This window comes from Opisthorchis viverrini (genome assembly GCF_000715545.1).
Source record: "Opisthorchis viverrini unplaced genomic scaffold opera_v5_41, whole genome shotgun sequence".
Classification (NCBI taxonomy): Eukaryota; Metazoa; Platyhelminthes; class Trematoda; order Opisthorchiida; family Opisthorchiidae; genus Opisthorchis; species Opisthorchis viverrini.
The window spans coordinates 1254512-1274466 of NW_008751697.1; the positions used below are offsets into that span (position 1 = coordinate 1254512).

Consider the following 19955-nt stretch of genomic DNA (forward strand, 5'->3'; position numbering starts at 1 on the left):
ATGTCCAGCAGCGGTTTAGAACACTAGTGAGGCTGGTGTAGTAATACTAAATTTGAGTATCCCGGATGGAGGCAAAACCAAGCTGGTTTACACCAGCAAGATCTCACTCTTGAGCAGCGCTGTCATTCACAATCCACTGTGTATAATTGTCACACACCAATGTTCTGCCTGAATTTCGGTTCAGAACGAATCCGTGATGAACAATCATCAGGAAACTGCCATGTAACCTACTGGTAAGCCAGTGATAGAGAATTTTAATAATTAATTTTTCTTCAAAAACTGCACAAATGTCCATACCAATTTTAACTTCACGGGAGGCTCACATGAATGCAAGCTGAATCTGTCATTTTATCAGGTGTTTTTTCAAGAAACTGCGCTGCACCAAGTCGTGCCTCGCGCATCATTTGGCACGACGTTCAATAAACCATAATACTTTGTATTGACTTAACATGCTACTCGTAAGGTTGCTGAAACCTCCGTCGATGAATGACTCATTTTCCAGCTGAGTGTTAGGGTAGTGACTAGTTCTTGCTAGTAACTCACGTTAAAGTTTTTCTTGTGAGTTACTAACCGGTCATCCTAAACTCATCTTCTGATTATTGGTGCGTTTTTGTTTAGTTTAATTCTTTAAAGAAATACCAGCCAAAACGGTGTTCCAAGTGAGTACCAAATGAAATCTTTTTCCAAGAAGCTCACATGAATAGTTCAGCAAAAAATGGCCGTTGAAAAGTATGTGTACTCCCGTATGTCAGACATCAGAACCATATTTGCGACATGGCAGATAGTTAAATATGTGCTTGAATGTGTAATCTCTGTAAAAAATTACTGAACATAGATGAAAAGGTTTCACCATGGAACATGCTTCATCTGTCTGTTGTGTAGTCGCACCACGCAAATGAAATCTATTTCCAGCAAAATGCGTTTTACTGGGTGACTTATCACTGCAATAGTGAAAGACATTTCTCTCAATGACCAGTAATTTCATTGATGACCATATCGCTTTTTTATGAAAGCATTCTCAATGGAGAAGAGTACTTCCCGCGAAATGTCACCTACTAGAACATTCGATTCCTGTGGGTCAGACAAAGTCACTATTCCTCTGTCGGAGTGAGAGCGGAAATTATGTGGTCAGTGTTCCATGAACCTTTGATCAGGCCACTGGTAGGGTGAATGCCCGTCACCGATTTGTTCGTAGGTCTTCACGTCAAGTGCTTTAGTTGAGGACTATTCTCCTCCCACCATCCAAACATAGTTTCACTGGTAGCATTTGAGCTATCACACAAACTTTCTGTATGCTGTAAATTTATCAAATCCCTTCTTGAGTTCTATGTGTTGACATCAACCAGACAGCTAAATCAGATGCGCACAGAAATAAAGATTTTTGGAATCCCGTCACTTCCCACATCACATGCTGACTTCCATTAACAACTCTTTTCGTCAAAAACAACTCTTTCGTCGCTACTACTAATGACAGTTACGCACCGGCATACGCCAACTCTAAATATTTTGTGATGTAAAGTATGGTGAGAATGCCTCGTTGATACAACCTACGCTTTTGCCAGACTGATTCTGCTGTTCGATTAGCGATTCATGGTTTTCTACTTTACATGCGTTAATTCGTCAGCGTCAGTACTAATGACAATATTTAGAACACCAAAAGTTACATCACACGTTTACCCCGCCTCCGTCGTGGTATGGTGATATCAAACATGATGTGAAGGCTGTGGTTCGCAGAACTATAGGGGTGATGACACCAGGGCGTGAATCCTCGATTGAGAGGCCCGCCTACACTTGTTGGAAGGTGCCTATTGATTATGTAAAGAAACATTTCCGGAGCGAGGAATTTTCTCGGACCTGTCGATTCCAGGCTTAGTACAACAGCCTGAGCAACTTATGGAAAGAAGTAATTACAGCTGAAATATCTAGTTCTTTTGGAAGTTTTGGGTGAATGTTTGACCAACAACCAATTATTGATTTCAAAAGTTCGGCATCAAATATGCATGATCATCATAAGATTTCATAGCCTGATCAGGATTTCCGTACATGTGACTGTACGTGATTTCGATTCAACTAAATATGACAATGCTGAGATGATGATCAATGTCTGAAACTGCTAAGGTATTGGATATCACAGGCCCAGCTTGATCTACACTTGACCATTCTACCATGTATATAGATATAAAATTTTGGGTGCCTTTGCTTTTTAAACTAGAGTTTTCCAAATGCTTGTTAAATCTGATGCTCAGTTAGAAAATCAGACTAATGAGTGCCCAAAACCTAGACCTATCCAAACCTTGTTTTAAATGACATTTGCAGCTCAGGTGATTGCCATCTCTGTCATCTCCATAAACAGCACTATCAATAAAGATAAATGTTGATCATCGGTCATACAAAAATGAGGGAACAATACTCAGCTAAATAGCGGAATCGCATGTGTGAGAATATGGCACAAGAATCATTATGTTCCCGAAGAAAAGTATCATGAACTTCGGGCCTTCATCTTGGATCAGAAATAGAATAAACACATCTAAGTACCACAGCAGCCGCCATTAACCAGTTCAACCCAACCGCTTTTTCGAACCGCTTGAACCCAATAAACTACAGACTGCGAAAACAACGTATTCAAACTAGCAAACAGATACTCTTGGAATACATCGAAATCGAGCCCGAATGACCAGAATGTGACATGGTCGCCTGAAAACCGACCGCTCCATCGAAGAAATGTGGATGAGTGTACAAGATGCAGCGTTGTGTAGCCAATCAGCTGGACGGATCATAACAGTTATCTTGTTGGGCATACACAACAAAGACTGTCTACAGGGATAACCTTGCGTAACTTCGCAGCCACAAAACATGACCCTGAGATCAGTCTAGGAGGATCAAATGGCACCCATTCGACTCAGTAGATATGGAGTATTAGTGCGTTGAAATATGCAGGAAGCGAGTTCTCTAAAGCAAGGTCATCTACGATAAGCTCAACTAGTCGACATATCAAAATCGGGTAAATCTGACGACTGTTAGCAAAGACGCACTAATTTAATCAAGGAACTCAGCTGCAGACAAACAAAAGGATCGAACAACGAGATAGAGTTGAACGGCTAGGGGACGCAGAGGTCAGAAGAAATTGTCACTTTGAGGCTAAATGATAGAAGCTCTAGCCAACTTGCGGCCGAAGACCGCTTTTGTTTTCAACAACAACACACAATACTTGGAAAGTGAGGGGCCCAGTCCCGTTCTACGGTAGGCCTTCTGGGATATCTTCATTTCCATGCATTTATTCAGACAGTCTGGACGCTGAGCTTTAAAAATAAAGTAAACCATACAGTCAGTACTTCTATTCCCTGATTTCAGGCTCAAAATAGACAAGACTCCAAATTTGAACTCAGACGAGAATTAGGAAGTTTATGAACCAAAATAGGAACGCTGGAAAGTAGGCATACAATCACCGTCCGAACCGAGAGGCAAGACCTACGTGTCGATAGAAAATAATGCGTGTGAGACAGCGTAAGTGTACTTTCAAGTCCGGACGAGTTTTAAGGAACTCTAAGTCTCCGAACAACGTGCTCAAAGCCGAAGTCACATATCCCGTGCATCGGTATGCCCCAGTAACAAAATCACAACTAATACTCCATTGGAAACTATACAAGCTTTAGCCGCGAACCCCTCCATGGTATCTGATAATGCACTATGCCTACTTGCAAAGCAACCATCAACGATTTTCTCTATCAATAAACTTCCGCTGCCAAACCTTCAGACCTAAACTTTTAAATCCTAGCACAAGTATTACTATAAGTCCAGGTAAGATTCCAGTTCTAGTGTTAGACAACCTAACAGACATCTTAGCCAAGCACCTATTTCGTATATTTCATTTAACTTGTATAGCTTGCGCCATCCTGGAACTCCCTCCAAGTGAAGTAGCAAATCCCTACCTCTTACTGCACGATCACTTCGAATAGCTTCTAAATTAACGAAAAGCTTGGCCCCCATTCCCTCAGTATGCTATTAGCCATGAGCAAGTTCCTAGGCAGGAACCAATGTGTTGGTTCCTGTTTCTCCATTCCGTTTGAGGTTGTCGAGAAGTGGATGGACGCTTTGGAGGTGACTTGATTTCTCCAACTCACCGGCAGACGGAAGCACAGTTTGCTCTCAAATATCTTCAACCCAATAAGGATGCGTGACCATCCACTGTGTCTACCGCAATAAGAGAATATTTGTGTTGAGTTCAAACGGAGCTTTATCCACTCCACACCCTATATGGGCAGAACTTATCTACTAACTAAGCTAACTAAATCCTGCTTCCAATCACTTCTACCGTAACATCCTGCTGGGATAACAACGAAAATCGGCGGTTGCCTGGAATCCCGAACTTTATGAAGATAATGTGATTTGACCTGAAGATGCCGTGTGCTGGGTGTCAATAAACAAGTTAAATTTTGATACCCAAATGTCGTTCACGTGCGACTCCGGCAAACGCACAACTGTCGTGAGTAGTACACTTCAGCAATTGGCGTGATCTAGGAACGTTTACTCTACTAATTTCAAGCAACAATGAACTAAAAGTCAGAAGACTGACCTTCGCAGTAGGACTAATAAAGAGGAAACTTTGTTCACTGCGAATGAATGACTTGCAACCAAATGTTACCTGTATTGTCTGACCACTGCTGAAAATCAGTATCAAGGCTGATTATTTGCAATGCAAAATAGATCACTTTCATCTTGAGTCTGTGCAGAATGTCACTCAAGACATCAGAGGCCTAGAAAACAAGCCTTAGGAACGAATACTTCGACAAATTAGCCCTTACATGCTTGCATGTCGCAGACTTCACGAATACCTTGTCCTCGGACACGAAAACGTTTGAAATTCCCATTTAAATATTTTTCCACCGTAGTAAAGCAAACACATATACTTAGCCACAGTCACCGTCATTCACCAACTTGATCGCCTATTATACGGGAAAAATTATTCGCGTCGAGTGGTCCAGCCCAGAAACCGCCTCAGATTGAAGAAACTCTAGCCAGAACAGTCGTCACTTGCAACTACAGGCTAGCTTGTGCCGCCAATTATTCCAATGTGTAGTATTATCTTCTAGCTGCAAAAAGCCTTGTCCATTTGCCATGACTCCAACCCACCGGCACCACAGCCTGCACTACACATTCTACTACTGTTGTCTCTCTCAAAGACACAAAATTTAGAAAGTCGAAAACAATGTAGAAATGGAAAAACAAGAGAACCCTAAACATGCTTTCTGTTTTTTTCCCGATTCTGCCGTTAGCTTTTGTTTTGCAACACCAAACTCAAACAGCGGCAGATCCTGTAGTCTCGACGAGGTGGCTGAAGGTCACATCACTACCACACATTTGCCTTTGCAATCTATTCCACGCCGAACGTGGATCATCAAAAAGCTACCGCTCGACTGGATCTGCTAGAAACTAACAGCGACTTTGCCATCTAAAAACTAATTTTCACTTTCCGATAATCAACTATGCTAACGAATAACCTGTTTTCCTGAAAACAACACCATAACTGTGAGTGATGAGGGTGTTGTTGCAGAACTGTTATTTCATGCTACTATCAACCCGAGTTAGGGAACCTTCGGTGGGATTCCGTCAACCACTACCGCTGGTGCCAATACATAAGGACAGAAGACTTATTCATAGCTACGTACTTCGAGATTTATTCACATTTCAATAGCAACAAACAATAGCCAGGGATTGTTTATTTTTTTCGAAGAGAAAGGTTTACATATATTTTTATAGCCCAAAAAACATGTGAGAAAATGGAATGGTTACATCGTCACAAATACTAAGTGACAGACGAAGCTGTTTGATGATTCCTGTTTGTGTGAACTGAAGTTTCTAAGATCTGGTGATGATCAGTGGTGCTAAACCAATTGTGGATTGAGCCATGTCTCTTTGGGTGCTTGGGTCAAATAACACAATGTGCTGTTGGTGCAAGATTGGTGTCGTGCATGGGATCTTGGCTCATGTTTGAGGCCGCACAGGTCGAGTTTTTGCGAAAGGTTATTTAGGACACAGCCATGGTCAAGGCGATTAGCAAAATCGACGCACCGGCGAAGATTGTCCCAAACGTCCACTCAGAAGCACTTGGAACTTGTGCACCACGGTCAATCCGCTGTTTGACCATAAGACCGTAGGCGATGACGGCAAAAACGGCTGAAACAAGAATGGAGGGGCAAACTTTTGGATTTGGCAACCATTTATGGGTTCAATACAGTAGGTGCCAGCAACTGGTCTGCTGAATAAACTGTTGAAATTTTCCTTGTTTGGTGTGTATTTTGTGTGGATTGAGAGACCTAAGAAATGCGTCTTTGGTTAACCAGTAAGAAAGTAAAAATGTAGCAGACGGAAGTGGCGATCCACAGAGTATTCATGCTGAATTGACCAGAACAGATCAACGGGGGTTCCATTTCAACGTTCACTCAATGGTGTCAATAAACACATTCCCCGTATAGCTTGTCCTCCAGCTGCGTGGTGTCCAGTTATAGTTTCAGTTTTATTGAGTAAATATGAGGTGAGATGCCTCCAACAAACAACTATTGTTATTACGTTTCCAATCATTCGTAATGGATCCCTAACGAACGCTAGGCACTGATTTCAGGCTTGAATAAGATTCGTTCAGTTTTACCAATTTGCAATACGTAGCATTGCTTAACTGAGACATCGGCATGTTAGATGTGGAGTTCATCCGTAGTTCCAACACCTTTGGAAATCAACTCGAACACAAAAATTATTCCTGCACCCACCATTCCTAATTTAATTTTAGGTCTTGGCTGTCTCGGTAGTAGTTTCCATTCCTCTGTTTTCGCTGTAAAATCACGGCTACTGGATATTCTGGGCAAGCACATAATTTTCCGCTCACTGCTTCAAAGTAATATATCCATAACCAGACTATTCACTCGCTGCTGAGCCACAGGAAACCTCTGGTGAGTATATGCTGAGAAATGATCGTCAACAGCCACGGTGGTTAAGCAAAACATTCTCAGCACTACAGACTCATTAATTTGGGTCGTGAGAGCTAACATATAATCGATTAATGCCTCAACTCAGTGTGCTTCGTTATCGATCGCATCCAGCAAACCATGGTCTGAATTCACATGGTATGAATTTATTTGTTACATTCAGGTGGATATGTTTCATTTCAGCCGACAGTAAAATGGGCTTACCGTCAGACGATTCAGTCTTGTTACAACAAGAAAGAATGCCGCCTGACGAAAACACTTTAATATTTCAGTAGGACTAAACGAAAAAGAAACTACCAAACGCCCTGACGACCAATATCTTGCAACCCATTGTGATAAAAACGGGTATACAAGAAGAAAAACCCATAAAGTTTAGTGGTGTTAAATTGGATGCAAAGGGGTCTATTTTTATGCTGTGTGTTGCAAACACCCACCGCACACTTGGATGAACTGGCCTCAGACAAAGCAATATATGCTATATGGTATTTCATGATTCACTCCACTTTGTATGAACTTTTAATTAACCAGAACTGTTGAGAAATCGTTTATGAACCGTCAGTTCATGTTGCATTGCGGACGTGAAAGTGTTCTGGAGGAATGAACAAGCTAACGTGATTGGTTTGTGTGCTGGGATGCTGAATAGGAAAAAACGCTTTTCGACGCGAGCAGAGAGTGAAATCGGCTTTGTCAACTCAACGTCATATCAACCAAAGCAAAGTCAAGATGATACAACAAATTCATGTTTGGCTCCTATTTTTTCCACCACTCTATTCTGACCGAGGAAAGTTGATCCTAACCCTACGACTCTCCAGAAGCATCAATTTTTGTTGTTACACTTCTGACTTGCTTCATTGAATCCATTATTTCATTTAGCTACTATTTTGAATTTCGTGTATACTCTATTTTCAGGGGAGATCCCGACTACAGATTTCACCCAGCCTAACATTGTACCTTTACTATACTGGCAAGCCTTGTATTCCTCGGATATTTCGATGTGGGTGTCTACTGATGTTTTTTGATGCGTCCACGTTTGCATGATCCAGACAAGACCTAAACTGAATTTAATTTTCCTTACCTGTCTGATGAAATAATGGATAAAACTGGCATTATTCGCGGTTTTTTGAATTTATAATTTTGTGCTTTTTGTCCGAAAGCATATATCCTAAAATTTTATTCACTGTCCTCTGCAGTCCGCAAAATACTGAGAAGTTCTACACTGCGGGAAAAACCTGACTCCTGAATTTCGTTGTTACGTGTTCCTGTGTATTATTTTGACAGGAAATCTAGTCCACTCAGGCTTAGCTACGCTAGAATGGCCAATAAGATGCCGTATCTAAGAGCAACTGATCCTTATACTCCAATAAACCACATTAAGAGGTATTTTGAGGCTAAACGTGTAAGTCAACATGGAACATGATTTGATAAACATATTTTTTGAAAGTGACCATACCACAGTCAATTGAGAAAGACGAGCGAAATAATATTTGCATAAAATTTCCACAAAGCCACCGCCCTGCGGCACAAATGACAGTAATCTGCTGGATATACAAACAATAATCACATGCGACTTGAAACGTGCGTGCACTAAAATTAGGTGTCAGACTTCTACGGTTTACTACGTGTGCTGTCAAGTTAGACCAACTCCACTATTGTTCTGGTATAAAGCCCCGAATTCAAAGATACAGGGGGCCTAAAATAGGCTCATGTTTCTAGTACATGTTGACTGACCACACAACTGACAGTTACAAAATGAAGACACATCTTACGAGAATCGAAAACCGGAATGCGATGACACATTTTACCAGATTAGAAAGGGGAAGACGTAAAAGATTGGCTTCCCTCATTGCGACAAAAAAACTCAAACACTACGATGTGAAGTCTACTGTACTTGGAACTTGGACAGTCAACTACGAGAGGATGAAAAAGAATAATTCTAGGTCATACATAGATGTATATAAGTAGGAAATCAATGGAGCTGGTGTGAACTTAAAGTTCGACCCATGGTCCTGGACAGTACGGACCAAATGATAGTGGGATATCTGAAGCGTACGAGGGAGGACGATGGCAATTCTGTTCCGGGTGGCTAGACTAAGCCTGCCAACTTTAGCACGGATAAGTTAAAACACAAAACCTTTTGCTGCTTGCATCTGCGTCTCAAGTCGATTATTTCGTGCCGTACTTTTTCGGCAAAACCCCGGAAAGTCGAAGAAACATACTGGATCTCATGAAATCCAACAAGCGAACAACAACGCCGGAATCTTCTGGAAAGTATATGGAACAGTGCAACGTTCAGCAACGAAAAACAGGTTTAAAGTAGACCAAACAGGGCTTATTGCATGGACATGTCCAAAATACAATGATAGGGAAACTTATCTACCATGTCACTTACAGTGAAAAAATAAAAGATTATTGGCCAAATTGTGAACCACGCGCCGACATGTGCTACAGTACATGTCGCTCCCTGGATACTACCTCGTCGTTTATTTGAACCGCAGGCAGAAAAGATAAAAGAATTGCCTATAAAGTCTACGAAGCTCCACGCAAAAGCCAATGAACACAAATTTAAGCATATTTTCGAGCACTTTATTTGGGGAAATTAGACTTAAGCAGGAAACGGGGCGAGAGAATTTCCCCTAATATACATGGAAAACATTCAGCTTTTTTGTAAATCACTCAAAGATCTGACGGCTAAAGTAATCCAAAAGATACCAAAAAGCAGTGGAACGAAACTCAAGCGAAACGAAAGCAATAAACAAAACACGTAGCCAAAATAGCGCGCGAATCGTTGTCGCTATAGAAATTTCTGCGTGACTGAAAACTTAAACTTAAACTTTTAGTAGTTGATTAGATCGTGCTACCTTGTATGTTTTACTTTCAACCCTATTCGAATAGGGAAGTTCGAATTTGAGCTATATAGTTCACTGGACCTAATATACGATGAGCATGTAACTGGATGACTTACAGATGGCAGCGTAGCCTTAAAATGGGAGATGTCCGAACACAAGGACTGGCTGTTCCAGCCAGAATAACCCACAACCTAGAAAAACCTTCACAATTATGGTGCGCAATCTGAGAAGTGAACGAATCTCCAGCCAAATCTCAGAGGTTAAAGGCGAACATGTTCACTTGTTTAGACGTAAAAGTCGGGGAAGTTCAGCGTGTGCGAGAGTCAGGTGAGTCTGCATCCTACAAAATCCCGCAACTGCCAACCGCACAAGCAATAACGAAAGTTGACAAAGGACAGACACTCATTGTTGAATCAACGTTCTGTGTTTATTCGATTTGCTGCTGGCTCTAGTAAAAGAAGAGCGTTCCTGAAGTTTGGGTTGGATTTCAAAGTGACCAAAAGACAGCCGGATGAATCTTTTCCGATTATCTCGTTCAACGCACATTTTTACCGGTCAGTGGCTCTTTGGACTTTTATGGAATTCACCAAAAGCTTAACCAGTGCAGTGCAAAGGTCCCGTGGATAATCCTACTGGATCTCGGATGCCAGACAAATTTGTCATGCTCATTATGAAATTCCCATCAAGGTTAGCTTCATGCTGAAATCTGAGTAGCTACTTCAACCGGTTGGTATCTTCGCCCCAGCTCCGTTCGTCCTTTATTCATTGTTATTTTGATGCTGTTTACGAAAACCTGCAGTCGATCTTTGCCATTAGACTGCTTACAAGAAGTGGAGATGAGGTGACTTTCTTCTATACCTAAATCGGTTATGGCTAACACTCTTCTCTATAGCACATGATGATAGCACTAACCATATGGTTATCTGCCTCCATGCTGACTGCGCAGTAATGGGTTGTCCAAAGGGACATTACTACGATACTGTGGTAGGTGCTTGTAACTCAAAAAACCGGCTCTAGACCATCACCTTTGGTTCCGTTGACGGCTTTCAACAAGCGTTGGAACGTCGTTCAGGCTTACAGACTAATGTTTTTATTTGGTCCAATGGTTTGCGACCGCGAAGTCATTCTCGGATGTCCCCAATTTCACCGTAACTCCAAGAGGTGTTCTAAGCTCCTGCGAAGTGACCTCAAATAGGTTTGAAACTGCGCTAGGAGTCACCGGAAGAAAATCAAGATCTCCTTTTTTCTAAAGATCTACCAAGGTTGTTTACTTTCACATTATTTTCCCAATGAATCCCCAAAGTGTCTTATTAGTAATGACATAGTCAAACAGAAAGTGTGGTCAATCACAAACAGATTTGAGATATTTTGCTTTGAGTTTTAGAGTTCATTTATTACGCACAAATCTAAGCGAGGCATTTTTCATCCGATTTAAATCATATATCCAGTACACAGTCCTAAATTTTGGCATCCGACGCAAAGTTTTTGACGAAGAATAGTACATCACTTGTAACGAGGTTAGCATAACCAGTTGAAGCCCAATTGATCTAACAAGGAAAGAGGTGAAGCACAGAAAAACAAAGAATGTTACCTATGCTGCAGAGTTCAATGACGGAATCATATTCTAACCTAATTTAACCAGCAAATCTGTCCGAAACATAACCTTGACGGCGAAACACAAAAATAAGATAAATGGTGAAATCCGTACTCGTTCGGAAAGTGGTAAACGCAGCAAACCCCTTATTATACCGTACTGGTTGACATCGTCTGATGAATATCTCGGTTTTTGCCTTTGAACAACTTAGTTGGTAGATGGCTAGTGAGAAACGAATACATTTGTTCCATAAGTGCCAGCATTTCCACATCAAAAGAACTGATGGTAATAAACTTGTATACATCAGAACTGTTAGAGCTGTTTCGGTCTATTTTACCACTAGTGCAAGTACTCTGATGCCATACAAACGGCTGTAGTATGTGCTTCACTCGGCAGACCCAGTGCACTCTAGGCGAAATACCGGCACATATCTCATCATTCCTTTGCCAGGTACCTTAATCTAGTTGGTACATTGTTCGCAACCAATAAACGTCGGATTTTTTATGTTTGCAATGCATGAAAGTAACTCAAATTATTCTGAGTGAGGACATCCCATAAAGCCAGTCTTTTAGCTGTTTTCACGAAGTGGATCAGCGGGGCCTTACTTTTTGGACGTGAGCATTCAAAGTGTTTCCCTCACAATAGTTCTCATGAACCTTATTGAAGTGGGTGATGTGGTCTCAAACACATCAAATAAAAGAACAGTTTGTGTTCACTGAAGCATAATATACCCGTGATGTTTTGTCGTAGGTCTTTATTGTGACGTGCGCTGTTCCATCATTTCAACCCTTGATACTCGCAAGTCTCCTAATGTGAAAAACAGCTGAAGCACAACACATGGCTTGGAAAAAAACTTTTATCGGATGTTTTATTTATCCAGCATGCCTAATTTCAGTCTACGACTGAGTTAGTTGACGTAGCATAGAAGTTCTGATTTCATCTTAGGCTACGTTCGCTGTGAACACACAAATCTATCTCTGTTCACACTGAGCACCAGACGATGGACACTGATAGAGGAGGATATATGTAAAGACGTTTGACTGCTTGAGACTGCAATCGGAAGAGTATTACGCATATCAATCTCCTCAGTATCACTTTAGGGCTGACAAACGAGGTCAGATTGAAATTCGTTTAAATTCTACCCCATCCTTCCGTATATTTTGGTTTACCCGTCCTTTTAGTGTTGTTATGACGCAAAGTTTTCTCTTGTAAACCGTTTGATTTCGGGAGGCACTGTGATCGCTGATTGCCGAAACATCAGCACTGATTCAAGACACTAAGTGGGTTCATTCAGGACCACGTTCCTCAATAAAATTCCAAAACTGATTTTGAAGCTCTCCATATAGCGTGGTAACAACTATGCATTTCAACTATCATAACAAACGGTACTACTCTCAAGTGATCTGTGTGAAACCTGAAATAGTTCCATCTTGAAACCTGATAATTACTTTGATTGGTGTCTCTCTTAATCTATAAAATCCAGAACGTAGGATCCTCTTCAGCAAAATTTAACGACTTGCTCTAACCCCTCGCTACAACAATGATCACATGGTCGTCGCAGTGAATTTCTTGCAATGAAACAATGTGAGAAAATTCTTCCAATACTGCGAGAACCTACCGGCAGCCGCCCCTCCAGCAGCAAGGATTATTCCCATAATGATGTCGCTGCACGAACAACAGAGTGTAATGAACAAGAACAGTGCCATTCCAGCCAGAATGAAAAGCGCAATAAATAAGCATGATATGGCACCTTTTTGATATTCCGTTTGTTTCTTGGCTGCAACAGAAAAATAGGATAGGTGTAGTTGGATCAGCCGGGTATGGTACAAAACAATGCCAGTTTTTGTGAATATATAGTATTCTTGTTAAATCTTACGTGACCGTTTGAAATACTAATGGACCAAGCGAATGCGATCACAAATATGTCCCTCACTTTCGGCGTTTACTAGCTGAGAGTTAACTAATGGAAACTATCTATAAGACCGTTAGAACCTCTTTGACAGCTCAAACCGGTTTGTTCCATCTTCGGGCTAATCAGGTGGGTGCATTTCCCGAGTTTCTATCCATTTTATGTGTCGCTAGAACCCTAATTGCATGAAATTCGCAACATGTACCCGTTTGTGCATCAGTCTCATTTTCATGGGAAATTAACCTGAATCTCAGATGAAGGGGATAAACGGGAGTTTCACCTGGATTCAGTCGAGTCTGCTGTCAAAACCACTTTGGTGTCCAAAATAAGAGCAACTGACGAACTAAATTTTGTAAAGTCACGATTCATTTGTAACCTATCATAAACAAAAGCTCAGTAGTGTTTGACATAAGTACGCGCGACAAAGGAACGGTAAATTCAAACAAATATTCAGATGGCAGCACAGAATACTTCCAAACATGGATTAAAATGGTAGAGGAAACGTTTGAGATGAATTCTGAGGACTCAACAATACCTTTGCATAAAGCGTTAGTTACATTCTTAGGACTTTTAGGCGTGAACGTCACCCAGGCTAATCAAATGTAACTGAACTCATTCAGCATAGTAATTCGGATGAAATCAGTTCTGAGCATTGGATATTTAATATATCTAGTAGATTATTCAACGTAACCCTCCGGGTTTTCGGTCACGGGGTCTAACAATAAACTTAATTTAATCCAGACAAAAAACAGGTATTCGTTGCCAGATGAGCCGGAGGGTCTTTTAGTGCAAACAACTAGTTCGTTGTGATTTTTACGGTGCTTCGTCAGTGAGCTTTGCTTTTGATCATCACGAATGGCCACATCTGCTGCTCGCAGTTCACTATTCGGACCCCGCTCTCCCATCATATTTCAGCCTTAAATGTGGAGGGGTCCTCACGCAGATCGGCCCACAGACCTCTTTTACATACATTCATGATCCCTTGTTGACTACCGTCTTTTGCATATTTGGAAATGGAATGGTATGCACAAGTGCAGCTGTTGAGTACAAAACACCTTCAATCAAGAAATAAACACTCTTATTTCTACCACGAAGTGCTCGAATATGACTACAGTAGCTGGAGGCCTCAGTCCACATTTAAGTCTCCTGAGTTGATTAGAAACAGGCACTGCTTTTATGTTTAGTTCGAAGGAAAAACGCAGTGATAACGGTGAACGTATTTTTTTCAGTTTTGTACCAACCACAATTTGATTTGTCGAAGTACTGAGTGGAGACACAGGGTGCCTTGGGGTCACGCTACAGCCGAGCAGCCGACATCACCACCAGCTACATATGAGGAAGTCCAATCACTGACACCTGATCGTTTAGGAATAAATAAACCACTTCAGCTCATGCTCTCGTTTGGTGCATATTTTTAATAAACGTTCCCAGTAAACCTTAGAAACGAGCTCTCCAATTAGAAACGGGGAAACTTTGTGAGACAGAATTCATTGTACCACACCATGGCATGACTTATAAGAGGCCTTTTGGAGTGCACTGACCATAACTAGAATGAGATAATCAGAGCTATACGTAACGACGAAACTTTCCTTGTTATTGTTTCCGAGCTCGTGTACTGTATCTCAGAACGCCTACCACCTATTCTCGATATATAGCTTTGCTTTCATCACGAATGGCCACATCTGCTGCTCGCAGTTCACTATTCGGACCCCGCTCTCCCATCATATTTCAGCCTTAAATGTGGAGGGGTCCTCACGCAGATCGGCCCACAGACCTCTTTTACATACATTCATGATCCCTTGTTGACTACCGTCTTTTGCATATTTGGAAATGGAATGGTATGCACAAGTGCAGCTGTTGAGTACAAAACACCTTCAATCAAGAAATAAACACTCTTATTTCTACCACGAAGTACTCGAATATGACTACAGTAGCTGGAGGCCTCAGTCCACATTTAAGTCTCCTGAGTTGATTAGAAACAGGCACTGCTTTTATGTTTAGTTCGAAGGAAAAACGCAGTGATAACGGTGAACGTATTTTTTTCAGTTTTGTACCAACCACAATTTGATTTGTCGAAGTACTGAGTGGAGACACAGGGTGCCTTGGGGTCACGCTACAGCCGAGCAGCCGACATCACCACCAGCTACATATGAGGAAGTCCAATCACTGACACCTGATCGTTTAGGAATAAATAAACCACTTCAGCTCATGCTCTCGTTTGGTGCATATTTTTAATAAACGTTCCCAGTAAACCTTAGAAACGAGCTCTCCAATTAGAAACGGGGAAACTTTGTGAGACAGAATTCATTGTACCACACCATGGCATGACTTATAAGAGGCCTTTTGGAGTGCACTGACCATAACTAGAATGAGATAATCAGAGCTATACGTAACGACGAAACTTTCCTTGTTATTGTTTCCGAGCTCGTGTACTGTATCTCAGAACGCCTACCACCTATTCTCGATATATGCAACCTATTCCATCAGGTTTGAGATGCACTTTGGCTTGACCTTCGATTACACGACAGCTCAAACGTGGCCTTTTTTTGGCAGAGAAGCGTCGTGGTACCGGGAGGATCAATAAATGGTACAGGCCAGTAAGGATAGAATGCACGGAAGCTGTCCCAGCTAATACGCAAAGCAGGGTATAAAGGCTCTCCGTAAGCGGGCCAGTCAGGGATGACATCGGGAACCTATTAGGTGTTGAAGGGAGCGTTTAGATCGATAGGAGGAGTATCTTCAAAACCGAATTGGCTGACCCTCTGCCCCTCCACACATGGCTTTCATTTGACCGGTTCATTTTCAGAACTTTAGTTGTCGAAGTACAAATATGTATGCTTTGGAGCGCAATCGGACTGTTTAACAAGATAAACATTCCTAGCGTTGTTTGAAGATGGACTGGAACGAGATTATCTACAGAGCTGCGGTCAATCGTTTGTTGCACCTGTGTTCAGAAAAGATACCCAAGCAGACGGCTATAAGTCTCACGCTGACTGAAACGCGGCCAATAATTCCTCTGCTACTGAGAAGCCCATCTTCTACACATAAAACGCAAGTCTTAGAGTACCAAGCAGGATTTAGACCCAACAGACGATACCTCATATCAAAGGCTTGAGCAGCATCACGTATTGCGTTTTCCTCGACTTTGAAGGTGACTTCAACTCTGTGAGTACATCTTCTCTTCTAAATATTCATCACCCGAGGAAGTTGATATTGAGTTCTCAAATGTTTTTCATTCCACATTTTCCTATCCCCCCTTTATGGTTTGGATTTACATTAAACTATCCAGGGCTGTTTAATTTGGGCATCGATATAATCATAGGGTACAGACACAAGGGACCATGAATCTAAATATCTAAATCACATCAGAAGGCCACTTGATAGATTTGGACCATGCGGACGGCATAGTTTTGTTTGAATGATTATCTACCCGAGCAAAGTACTATAACCAGAATATCTGAAATCGCTCCATGTTTGCACCTTCACAGCTGAAGGTTTTAATCCAAGATTTACCATCCCCTTCTAGTTTTCCGAAACTTCGGAATAAAGCGCCTGTGCTCGTTGATCGGTTCACATATTTTGGTACCTGCGTAAACCTTGATTATACTACAGCAGATCAAGTCAATGTGCGCACGATGAAGGCAGGAGTAGAGGTAGCCAACTAGCGTCGTTTATCGCGTCAAAACCAGATTTTGTTAAAGCTAAAAGGCCTTGTACAGAAGGCAACTGAGTGAGTGGTCTTATTGTTTGGATGTGTGATTTGACTCCTTCGATCCTAGAACCTGGAACGTCTCCAAGTGTTTGATAACCGTTGTCTCCGTAGCATAGCAAGAGTAAGATGCTTGCACCGATGTGATGCGTAACTGAATACCTTGTAACCAATCCAGTTCGTAAGATCAGCAGGACGAAATAGTTGGGGCACCTGTTCCCCATGCCAAACCACCGTATACCCTTGTATTTCTGTTCTCAGAGACTGTTGGCGAAAGGCTCATCCCAGTTCGTAAGATCAGCAGGACGAGGTAGTTGGGGCACCTGTTCCACATTCCAAACCACCGTATACCCTTGTATTTCGGTTCTCAGAGACTGTTGGCGAAAGGCTCATGAGTAACAATCAACGGCATGGGAGTGTGAAATGAGGCTACATTGAAATTAAGTGATGTAGGATCTTCATGCCTTCCTGATCGGGGTCCACATGGTCTTGATTGCAGGTGGTTGCAAACTCTGGAGTACGTGTCACGCGACCGATCCCAGTAGCCCGTAATCTATAGTTTCCCAGCCTGAATGCCTATTGAAAGTTCGTGTGTCGGACCTATGTCTGTTGGAGTTCACAACGGAAGCTAATGGTACCTAACTTCGACAAGATGCTCAGATGTGTTTCTTTCAATATTGTCCAGAAGTACAGACAGCTCTTTCTCGACTCTTTTCCTTGGGGACATAGGACTTCCTCACAGTGGATCGTTCATCAGCACTTCTGACTCCACTCTTTATTAAGGCATGCTTCCTTCACGGTTGTTAAGCACAATATGTGTCATTGGTGTATTACTGTCAATAATGATGACGATGATGATTATCTGTTCAGTTTTTGCATAATTGAATATTGTTACTTTCAAGGTGGTGTCCATCTTGATCACACCAACGGACTGGTGTGGATCATTTTTCCCTTTCCTATAGACCCAATAAGACGAGTGGATAACCTAGCCGCTCCGAACAGTCCCCTCCGCAAGTGTGACTCCTCAGCACCACCCGTCAAAGCTACAATAAGGATTGTGTAGTGACAAAGTAAATGTGCCAAAGAAAACCACGTCGTCATTAAGACCTAACTGCAGGGTTCCACTCACTCAGTCGTATAGAGTAAAATGTAGTAAATCTGATTTGTTTGACGAATGATCAATTTTAGAGCTTAGGAGTACATGGGGAAGGAAAAGTACAATGAGCGTTTGGTTCAGTCCAGTGTTGACCGAAGGAGATGGGGCCTGTATATTATGTGACATTTTACCAAGGACAACAAACATCATCTTAACAGCGACTCCATCAATGCGTGATTGTGTGCCTGAAGAGAAACATCATTCAAATCTCCAGGATTCCGTTTATTTTTTACTGTTTTTGAGGCGTCTGGACCAATCATAGTCCCAAACTTATAGGCTGCATCGAGCACGTCTTAATGAACAGAATACATTGAAATTAGAAGGTAGATGACCAGCTCGACACTTCTGCTTAAACTGGTGGTTCATACTGCAACTGTCACGAAGCCTGATTGACCGTGGGTCCTTTTCCATTGGACTACTTTTACCGTTTTTTCCGCATGCTCAATGATCTGATGCAGTATTTGCGTAATCAGTCGATGAAGTTTGAGCATTGAGTCATTGGCCCGATGAAAATTCTGCCTGCACTTACACGTCCAGACAGATATAAATTCAGAAAAGATACATGCTTGAGAACATGAATGGACGTGTAACTCTAAATCTCTAAATCTCTAATCGTCAACACGGCATGAATAATCGACTTAAACTCAAGTGCGTGTAGTCGACAGACTCCGGGATGACTTGGGCGTTACTATGTAAGATCAGCCAAAGCACTAGTTACACTGTTGCTTGTAATATGAAAAAGCTCACTATAGTGTGTGATGTTTTTCACCAACAAAGCATAACCATTTCAAGCTAAAAAACAAACTAAAAGATTAATTTGAACTTTGTGATGCCAAACTACCTAGGAGAAACTTGTCTGAGACCTCAACTCTCAAGCATTTCTCAGTTAACAAAAATTAAACACCGGTCAATCTTTTACCACTCTCGGCTCCTTGAAGAATCTTACTCGATTTTCCCCATACACTTCTCAATTTCGGAAGTGAAATATAGTCCAGCGTATAAGCTTATAAGTTACTTCCCAAGACTTATTTTGGATCACCGAGGCAATTGTACATAAAAATGGCAGGCATATCGAAAAAAAGTAAGAGTGTAATCAAAACTTACAATTAATGACATCCCTGTACTCGGCCAGCGCAGCCAGTGTACACATGATAGCCAGGGCTGACGAGATCAGCAGTAAAATTCTACCCAAAAAACCCATTGCTTTATGGCGAAGCTAGACTACGTGGAGATAATCTGAGTTATATGCTGTTTCGTCATGGCTAAATATCGCCTTCAGTCTGTTCGAAGTACCAGACAGTAACTGGCCAACCACGACAGGGGATCGATATGTCCATAACCGAATGCCATGGCAACCTATGACACTAACTCATGCCGTACAACACCCATCGACATTGAAGAGTTGAATAAATCTGGTAGCGTAGGCAGGGATATCTTGAGGCATCAAAGCACGAACCTCAGTTTGTGCGTGTGTGCCATGAACACAATTTACATTTGCGTGCCTCCCTTTCCTTAGACTATCAGGCTTGAAATCCCAGAAGGATCATTGATTTACTTTGGCGTCTGTTATCTGTGGGGAACAATGAGGTCGATATTCATGAGACCTGCACCAAAAGCTTTGCCTGATCACAAACATGAACTGTAAAAAGCAAGTCGAAGGACGCCTCAACACTTTCAACACGTTAGAGCTCTGTCCACTGCTTATTTTATCAAACATGCAACATCCAATCTCTCGTGAAACTATGCGCTTTGATCAACGAT

The 19955-nt window shown here is 41.8% G+C and overlaps 1 protein-coding gene across 1 annotated transcript; it reads right to left on the bottom strand.

Moving 5' to 3' along the window:
* Window positions 1-6027: 6027 nt before the first annotated feature.
* T265_13155 (hypothetical protein) lies at window positions 6028-19395 on the bottom strand (the record flags this gene model as incomplete). Its single annotated transcript, XM_009167462.1, has 3 exons — window positions 6028-6174; window positions 13039-13197; window positions 19299-19395. Coding segments are annotated over 3 exons (402 nt in total), but the record flags the coding sequence as incomplete, so codon positions are not given.
* Between the last annotated feature and the right edge of the window lie 560 nt (window positions 19396-19955).